Source organism: Trachymyrmex cornetzi, unplaced genomic scaffold (genome assembly GCF_001594075.2).
Source record: "Trachymyrmex cornetzi isolate Tcor2-1 unplaced genomic scaffold, Tcor1.1 scaffold274, whole genome shotgun sequence".
In the NCBI taxonomy this organism is placed as follows: Eukaryota; Metazoa; Arthropoda; class Insecta; order Hymenoptera; family Formicidae; genus Trachymyrmex; species Trachymyrmex cornetzi.
The window spans coordinates 45,250-55,366 of record NW_017297416.1 but is presented as its reverse complement, the minus strand read 5'-3'; the positions used below and the strand labels follow the sequence as shown (position 1 = coordinate 55,366).

Genomic DNA, 10,117 nt, shown 5'->3' with positions numbered 1-10,117 from the left:
GATTCGGTACGCGTGAGCAAGTACAAGACGGTTTTTGAGAAGGGTTACACGCCAAATTGGACCATCGAGGTGTTTACGAGGTTGTACGTTAAGGTACAACATACTAATCCCGTAACCTACTTACTCGAGGACTATCGCGGAAAATCCGTCGCTGGAGCGTTCTACGAGCACGAGTTGCATCGCGCTACTCATCCGGATGTGTATTTCGTGGAAAAAGTACTGCGCAGGAAGGGAGACAAGGTGTACGTCAAGTGGCTGGGATTCGATGGATCGCACAATTCATGGATACATAAAAACAATGTGATTTGATACAATTTTGAGTCATGTATTTTTTATTCTACATATAAAAATATATATCTACATAAGGATATAAACGTGTAAAATATTTTTTATTATCCCTTCCATCTTCGTTTTGGAGTATACAAATATCAAATACGTATATAAATATATGATACATGAAATGAAAAATAGTAATACATAATAAATGGCGCAACATAAAACATAATAGTAATACTTATATAAACGTAAAACTAAGATTGTACATAAGAAAATGGTTAATACATGAATTGAAAATAATAATGCATAATAAATAGTACTACATAAAACATAATAGTAATACTTATATAAACGTAAAACTAAGATAGTTGTATGAATTTCGCGCTGTGTGAATTTAACCAGATTCGGTCGAACGATGACATAGATGTCGCAAAGGTACGGTAGGACGAGAGAAGTGTGTGTGTGCGAGAGGGGCGAGTGTGAATCTGATTAGACACAAAACCCGAAGCGTATTGTCAGCAACGTGATAGTGAGAATAAAGGTTTTATCAGTACTTTACAAGGCAGAAAATCAATATTACGGGAACCTATCTTAAATCCCACCAAATTGGTCCTTCGAACCCGGATAATTGTTAGCCGCACGAGCTAGCAGTCGCCACAGTGAATAAGACGTTCGAGAAAGCAAGCATCGGACATCGCGGGGCTCATCACGTTGCTTCGTCATCACGGTTCGAGACGGCGCACGGTCTAGCTTTACCCACATCCGTCGATGTGGTTAACGTCTCACAGGTGAGATCGAGGAGCGACTTGGGTAAAAAGAATCGCCAGTTTCTTTCATTCATCACGTACGGCCATATTGTCTTCTACAACGACAACGGCCATATTGTCTCCTACGGCATCAACGGCCATATTGTCGTCTATAACGACGACGGCCATATTGTCTTCTACGACGACGACGGCCACATTGTCTCCTACGACGCCGACGGCCACATCGTCTCCTACGATACTGACAATCAATCTGTCTGCTACGACAACGGCTATACTGCATCCTGCGACGAGAGGCGCCATCCATTGCCATCCATCGCCATCAACAGGCCCACGACGCCATACAAACGTGATCTGCACATCACAAGCCGCAACCGAGAAGTTTGTATTGCACTGAAGGTTAGAATTCCGCGGTACAATGTCAAACGTAGAAAATTTGAAACGGGAGCAAACGACGCTCAAAGCACGCGCGACTAGATTTAAGACATTTCTCGATAATTATGCAGACAGCGTCGAGAACAGGTTAATGCTAGAAGCGAAACTAGAGAAGTATAATGAATTGTGGAGCGAGTATCATGTGATACAGTCGAAAATCGATGAACTTCTTCCCGAAGCCGATGTCACGGAACGGAAAAAGTTCGAGGAATCGTTTTTTATAGTACAAGCCGCAGCTCGATCGAAACTCGCGCGGAGTGCTAATAATTCAATAAATGTTAATAACTCGACAAATGCTCAAGTAGATACACTATTCGCGAACGCAAATCAAACACCAGTGCGATTGCCCGTGATTTCGTTGCCGACGTTCAGCGGAAATTATGAGCAATGGCAACAGTTTTACGACATGTTCATAGCATTAGTCCATAATCATAGACAACTAGATTCAATTCAAAAGTTTCATTATCTGAAATCCGCACTGTCAGGCTCTGCCGCTCAAGTAATACACTCATTGCAAACAACGAATGAAAATTATCCTATTGCACTTGAATTATTAACTAAGCGATTTCAAAATTTACGGTTAACTATACATTACCATGTTCAGGAATTGTTCAATATCTCTCCAATTCCGAAAGAGTCGGCAGATATGTTACGAGCGTTATCAGATAATATTCAGAAATATTTACGAGTGTTACAGCAATTATAGGAACCCGTTGACAAATGGAATACGCTCATAATTTATCTGATTACGAGCAAATTGGATTCTACTACGAAGAAGGAATGGGAGCTGAAAGTGACTGAGGAGAGGTTATCAACGATTAAGCAATTAATGGACTTTCTTGATACGCGATGCCAGTTTCTTGAAATGCATCATCCAGTGCAAGGAAAGGTTTCGACTCAAAAGTCAAATCAGGTTAAAGCGAACAAGAGTCAAGGTACAAGTTTGGCGCACATTGCGACAAGTGAAGCAGTCGAGTGTGCTCTTTGTAAGCAGGCGCATCGAATACATGCATGCAAAATCTTTAAAGAGTTCTCCTTAGATTCGCGGCGTAACGAAGTCAAAAGATTAAATCTGTGTTACAACTGTTTAGCATCGAATCACGTAGTACAAAAATGCAGCACCTCTCGCGTGTGCACGCACTGCCCAAAGAGACATCACACACTGCTTCACACGGATGAGCGAGTCAGTATGTCTGTCAAAGAATCAAATATGTCAAACGATAGTGCGGATAAGTCAAGCGAGACGAATAAGCAAGCGTGCGAAAAAACGGTCGCAGCTTCCGTGGCCATGACATCGAGTGGGCCTAGCCAAATTAGCTCGGAGGTTCTTTTGTCGACAGCAATAGTTCACATCCGGGATAGTGAAGGCAAATGGCACAAGGCACTCGCTTTATTGGATAACGGATCGCAATCAAATTTTGTAACTAAATCTCTGTGTAAACGGTTGAAACTTAACGTTAATACAATTAAACATACCATTTCATGTCTTAATGTTTTTGAAACACCAATCGTCGAAACGACTCAGACTAATATAGCATCCATGACGACAACATACGAAACAGACGTTAACCTTCTCGTCGTCAATCAAATCACGCGGTCCATTCCAACCAAACCTATAAGTACAAAATCCTTGAGTCTTCCTCAATGCATTGACTTAGCAGATCCAACATTCTACAAACCACAAGCTGTTGACTTGCTATTGGGAGCAACGATCTTCTGGGACATCCTCGAAACCGAAAGGATTCAGTTGAGAGCTAGACAACCCATGTTACAGTCGACAAAGCTGGGATGGATATTATGCGGACAAGTTGGATCACCAAACGGTTCGCAATCTCACAACAAGTTGGTAATCTGTGGACTTGTTCGTAACGACGAACTTCACACGCAAGTGGAAAAATTCTGGCATATAGAAGACATGCCAGAAACGAAGATCTTCAAAGAAGAGTTCAAATGCGAGGAATTGTTTCAAACGGAACATAAACGAACGGCTGACGGCAGGTTCGAAGTAGCATTACCGTTCCGTGAAGACCCATGCGTTCTGGGAGAGTCAAAGGTCGGTGCACTCAAGCGACTGCAACACTTGGAACGTAAATTTAAAAGGGATCCTCAACTACAAGAAAAATACGTCAACTTTATGGACGAATATATCAAACTCGGTCACATGTCAGCGCTGCCGGACGCAGAAAGCACGGAAGTAAATTATCTACCGCATCACTCAGTACTCAAGGAGGAATCAGTGTCGACGAAACTCCGAGTAGTTTTCGACGCTTCTAGTCCTACTACCACCGGGAAATCCTTAAACGACTGCCTAATGATAGGACCTACCATTCAAACGGAGTTGTTTGAAATATTGTTGCGGTTTCGACAGCATCCTTACGTATTAATAGGCGATATCGTTAAGATGTACCGGCAGATCATGATTCAGCCAGAGCATCGACGATACCAATGCATTCTTTGGAGAGCACGTCCTGAAGAGCCCGTAACGACATTCAGCTTAAACACGGTTACGTACTGAACTGCTTCAGCACCGTTCTTAGCTATACGTTCAGTGCAACAATTGGCTTTTGAATTCGAGGCAAGTCATCCTCGCGCCTCTGCGATTATCAGTCGTGATTTCTATGTCGACGACATGATCACTGGAGAGTCATCAATACAAGGACCGTTGGAGATCAAGTCACAGGTTACGAACATACTGAAATCAGCAGGATTCGAGTTGGCAAAATTCCGATCAAACATTGCTCTTGATCAAAATCAGTATTCGGATCGCTACGACCTTACAGACATAAAGGTGCTGGGACTGTTGTGGCAGGCTACTACTGACTTCTTGAGATATGAAACGAAGATTAAATTCAAGCCGGAAAATATTACAAGCGGACTATATTGTCAATGATTACTCAAATTTTCGATCCCTTAGGATTGATCGGACCTGTGATTATCAAGGCGAAGATTATTTTGCAAGTGCTCTGGCAACAAAAACTGGACTGGGATACTCCGGTACCAGAGACAATCAGAATCGTGTGGACATCCTATTGTCAACAATTGCCAGCCATTCGGTACTTAGAAATACCACGTCATGCGATAGTACACAAACCAACTGATATTCAACTTCATGGATTCTCTGATGCGTCCCAAGTGACATACGGAGCTTGTATTTACATCCGATCTGTTAATGATGAGGGAACAATCAGCATACGATTGCTCACTGTAAAGTCACGAGTCGCTCCCCTAAAAACCATCAGTCTACCGAGACTTGAACTGTGCGGCGCCGTGCTTCTTGCCAATTTGGTGCAGAAGGTGACCCAAGCTCTCACATGCAGAATTTCACAACATTATCTCTGGACGGTCTCGGAAATAGTGTTGACCTGGATCCAAGGTGAACCATCAAGGTGGCAAACGTTTGTTGGAAATAGAGTTGCAGAAATTCAGAAATTAACAAATCCGCAAGATTGGGCACACGTGTCTTCGGAGAATAATCCAGCTGACTTCATTTCTAGAGGACTTTTACCGGAACAATTAATCAAAGCCACACTGTGGTGGGAGGGACCACCTTGGCTAAAGGAAACCTCACATCAGTGGCCACGGGGTATGGTGCAATTGTCAACAGAAGTACCAGAAACGCGTACTCAGACATTGACGGCAATCAACGTCAAGTCATTCGAACCAATCGATCGATTTTCTTCATTAATCAAATTGAAGAGAGTGATTGCACTTTGTTGCCGATTCAGAACAAATTGTCTATTGTCAAAGATGAAATCGTCATTAATCTATGGGCCACTCACCTCTGAAGAACTCCAAAGAGCTATGGTAATTCTATTGAAAATACATCAAATGCAAGAATTCAATGACGAGATTCATGCACTACAACGAGGTAAGGAAATAGATTCTCATAGCAGACTCTTATCACTTAGCCCAGTGCTTGACCAAGACGGTTTACTCCGTGTTGGTGGCCGGTTGAGAAATGCTCCGTTAACATATAACCAAAAACATCCTATCCTCTTATCTCCTCACGGTACACTGACAGATTTAATCATTCGAGATCAACACTTAAATCACTTTCACATGGGTCCACAGCTGCTTTTAAGTACCCTTCGTGAAAGATACTGGATAATACGCGGGAAACACGCAATCAAACGGGTATTGGGCAAGTGTGTTCTGTGTTTTAGAATACGTCTTCACAGTCCGGTACAAAAAATGGGAGATTTACCCGCTTGCAGAATTACTCCATCGCGAGCTTTCAAACACACTGGGGTAGATTATGCGGGACCATTTAACATTAAGATTTCCAGAAACAAATCGGGCAAGGCATACTTGTGTTTATTCGTGTGCCTGGCCACGAAAGCTATACATTTAGAATTAGTATCGGATCTGACCAGTGAGATGTTCTTAAATGCATTAAAACGATTTATATCTCGCAGAGGAAAATGTGATTCAATTTGGTCAGACAACGGTAAGAATTTTCTCGGTGCTAGCAATGTATTGCGTCAACTCGGTGAATTTTTGTATCAGAGCGAAACTCAAACGAAAATTATCAATGTCGCATTCAATCAGGGAATTTCATGGAAATTTATTCCGCCGCACTCCCCACACATGGGAGGTTTGTGGGAAGCCAACATAAAAAATGTAAAGGCGCATCTCAAAACTGTAATTCGTGATACACTGCTGTCATTCGAAGAATTGTCCACTGTCCTCATTCAAATAGAGGCCATATTAAATTCGCGTCCGTTGTGTCCGCTGAGCAACGATCCAGAGGAATTGGAGGTTCTGACGCCAGGTCACTTCCTGATAGGGACATCTCTACTCACGATACCCGAACAATCTGTCATTGATGAGCCTACGAATCGCATTGGACGCTACCAATTGTTATCACAATTACAGCAATCATTTTGGAAACGTTGGTCGTCGGAATACGTTGCTCAACTGCAACAACGTTCGAAATGGCAAATCGTCATGCGCAACGATGAAATACAAGTTGGAAGATTAGCATTAATTCGTGACGAAACTCTGCCTCCTTTAAACTGGCACACGGGTAGGATTTGTGCATTACATCCTAGTCCTGACGGATTGATAAGAGTGGTGTCGCTGAAGACCGCTAAAGGAGTTATTCAAAGATCACTTCCAAAGATATGTATTTTACCCATTACATGAAATATTGTATTTTTTCCTTTTGTCCTTTTCTGTTGTGTAATCGCTTTGCGTAATTTGTTAATTCAAACTAACTTTCAGACTATGATGTTCAGTACATTGTAATTTGTTTATGTCAACGATTTAAATTCTTTCTGTTCTTAAGTAATATTCACTATACTATTAGTTATTACGAAATATTGAAGTAATACTTCAAGGTGGCCGGAATGTATGAATTTCGCGCTGTGTGAATTTAACCAGATTCGGTCGAGCGATGACATAGATGTCGCAAAGGTACGGTAGGACAAGAGAAGTGTGTGTGCGAGAGGGGCGAGTGTGAATCTGATTAGACACAAAACCCGAAGCGTATTGTCAGCAACGTGATAATGAGAATAAAGGTTTTATCAGTACTTTACAAGGCAGAAAATCAATATTACGGGAACCCATCTTAAATCCTACCAATAGTACATAAGAAAATGGTTAATACATGAATTGAAAATAATAATGCATAATAAATGGTACTACATAAAACATAATAGTAATACTTATATAAACGTAAAACTAATATAGTACATAAGAAAATGATTAATACATGAATTGAAAATAATAATGCATAATAAATGGTGCTACATAAAACACAATAGTAATACGTATATAAACGTAAAAACATACATGACGTGTAAAATTATAACAATAGTACATAATAGTATACAACATGGTAAATGTCAATATAATACAACATAAATGCATATATTACAAGGGTATCCTCCAATGTCCCCATGGTAACGTCTCCGTCGTGTTCGGTACGATGTATCGTTTGTCGTCGTATGAACTCAGAGCGATTTTCGTCTCGGATATCGTGTATACCTCGTGTAATTTTGATCGTATACACGACTGACGACGAGTCATTTCGATCTCTTCGTTTAAACATCGGGTGTAATCGTCAAACGTTATCATTCGCGTTACGACGTTATTCTTTACACTTTTCGCCTTTTTTGTGTCCTTTTTACCGTCCACCTTCAACGCGTACATCTTCGCTCTGAGCCCAACGAATTCAGTCATTATCATACCGTTGTTCTCGTCCTTCATAAGACCTGGTACTTTTTTATTCGCGAGAGACATACCGTATGCGATGTCCGCCGGATAATCGCTCGTGTCGAATCTAGCGATATCGCGTTTAATAGTCTCGTAAATGTTCTCGCACTCGACGCGGTATATAAGACTGTCTGTGTCGGAGTACATGATTTTGCATTTATCGTGAAACAGTGGTAACATGTATGTATGTATGTACGTATATGTTTATTTAATATGGAGTTAAGTACAATTTTTATAATTACGCCCCATAAATAAACAAAGGGGGCATTCTTAAATCTAGTATTATATAAGCGAGCGGCTCGTGGCACTCGTCGCCGATAGATCAATAGATGAACGGTAAGTACTATTCTTATAATGTTCTGAAAAGTATGGGCTATAATGTAAAGTTAATATGGGGGTGATGTAGGCGAACAGAAAAATACCCGGCGCCAGTGACGTCCGGCAAAAAAAACTGATTTGATCGGTATCTGTAGTGGTAACATGTAGTCGTAGTGAAATTCGTACAAGCAGACTTTCGATATATCGAGTATACACATACCCACGTAAATCGGCTTGTTGAACTTCACCTCGAGTTTACGCAGTTCGACGGCGATTAAATTTTCCGCAAAGACGCTACAGCTGTGGAAATTCGGTTTTGCGATCATTGCCTCCGCGCCGTACAGTCCGTCCCATTTTGTTAATAATTTTACGTCGATGTGATTGCGCACATTCTCCATGGTCTTGCCGAATACTGCGTTGTTCATTAATTTGTATAAATTTTCTTTCGAAATCCTTTTTCGCGTGAGTTCTGAAATTTGTATTAAGTTCAATATAATCGCGGAGCCATGGAGATTGAGCGAATTGTAACACCCGATGGATCTTTGTTACGCGAAGACCATGACGAGTACATTGCTGTAAATTGCGATAATGTATAACGTAACGTTTTTTATCATACACAGTCGCTAAAAGTTTATCCTCGCGCTTGCCGGGCGGTTTATCACGCGTCGGATAGAAAGGTAGGTCAACGTGCTCGTCGTGCAGACGCTCCGAATATTCTAAGTCAACCTCGAGAATGTAACCGGTGGGTGAATCCGGAGCGAACGCGCTCACGTCGAAGTTCGCAACGTCTTTGACCCATCGAAATTCGGCGTATGGCAATAGTTGACACATCGCCCATCCATACAAATTATTCACGTCATAGTACATCAAGTACGACGACGGTTTCGATGAGTCGTACGAACACATATACTTGTTATTAGCCTGCGCGTATCTGCCGGAACATTAACTGAGGCCACCGCGTATACCGCGCTCGATGAACATGACCATATCAATGTCGGCGAGCAATTCAAATCTTATGCGCGTTTTAGCATAGCGTTTTAGCATAGCGTCCCACGTGAAACCTGGTAATGTATAATAATGCGCGGGATCGAGACCGTAACTCGCGACACAATTTTCGCGGAAATTTTCGAAAATGTCGGCTAATTACAATACATCCGTTTTCAAGTACAGATCGCTGTACTCGCCGAGCGTTCGGATGGAAAATCGCTGCCATACGTTCACGACGTGAGCGTAATCGCCCTCGGATACTGTATCACCCGTTAACGAACTGTAAAATGATTCGCGCGGTGGTAACTCGGTTTCTTGTAACTTTTCGATACAGTCAATGTATTCATATGGAAATACACCTTTACGCGTGAGTAGATCGAAATCTTCCACGCTAAGATTAAAAAATTCTGACCTTGTAATTTTTAATTTGTCTTTATCGAGATACGACGCCAACTTATCGAGGCTGGCACTTAGAAATTTGAAAGAATCAATGAATCTTAATTTTATACAATTTTTCTGAAAATGATTTTCATCTTTGTCTTTGATGCTATCGACGTGTTTCGTGAACGAAATATATTTTTCTTTCGTAATCGGTAATACATCTACTTGTCCGTCGTACGCGATAGCTATTTCTTTAATTATAAAGTGCCCGTCGTACCCCGATAAATTATGAAATACAACCGAAATATACAGCGAAGTTTTATAATTTAAATTGCAATTTGAATGCGCGGGACCCCTGTAACGACCGGTTAAATGGCAATGACCGTGTATCGTCCGGTGTGAACGGTTTCAAACAAATGTGACAACGTGTCGCGCTACGATATGTCTCCCATTGCTGCTTCGATAATGCCTCCATGGGCACGTTGGCGGATACAGTATCTTTGACGCGATGCGCTAAACTTCTGTGTTCCTCGGTGAACCATGCGACGCAATCGTTACCGCGACGAAAACGATATTTCGACAACGCGTCGTCGTACGAGCAACGCACGTAGTAGCCCACACTACATACCTCATGCTGTTGGTATGTGTACGATGACGTATCTTCTTTGTCGGGCTCCGTCTTCCGCAGGACGCATTCCAGGTCGGCGTAGACGACGAACGGAACTCATTCCTGGCAGTGG

At 41.8% G+C, this 10,117-nt stretch overlaps 2 protein-coding genes across 2 annotated transcripts; both read left to right on the top strand.

Moving 5' to 3' along the window:
- The first annotated feature begins 1,881 nt into the window (after window positions 1-1,881).
- Window positions 1,882-3,990, top strand: LOC108762054 (uncharacterized). Its single transcript, XM_018508856.1, has 2 exons — window positions 1,882-1,974; window positions 2,182-3,990. The coding sequence occupies exons 1-2, from the start codon at window positions 1,882-1,884 to the stop codon at window positions 3,988-3,990; spliced, it is 1,902 nt and encodes a 633-aa protein (XP_018364358.1).
- A 371-nt stretch (window positions 3,991-4,361) lies between these two features.
- LOC108762053 (uncharacterized) lies at window positions 4,362-6,620 on the top strand. Its single transcript, XM_018508855.1, has one exon. It carries the CDS (start codon window positions 4,362-4,364, stop codon window positions 6,618-6,620), a length of 2,259 nt encoding a protein of 752 aa, XP_018364357.1.
- The last annotated feature ends 3,497 nt before the right edge of the window (window positions 6,621-10,117 follow it).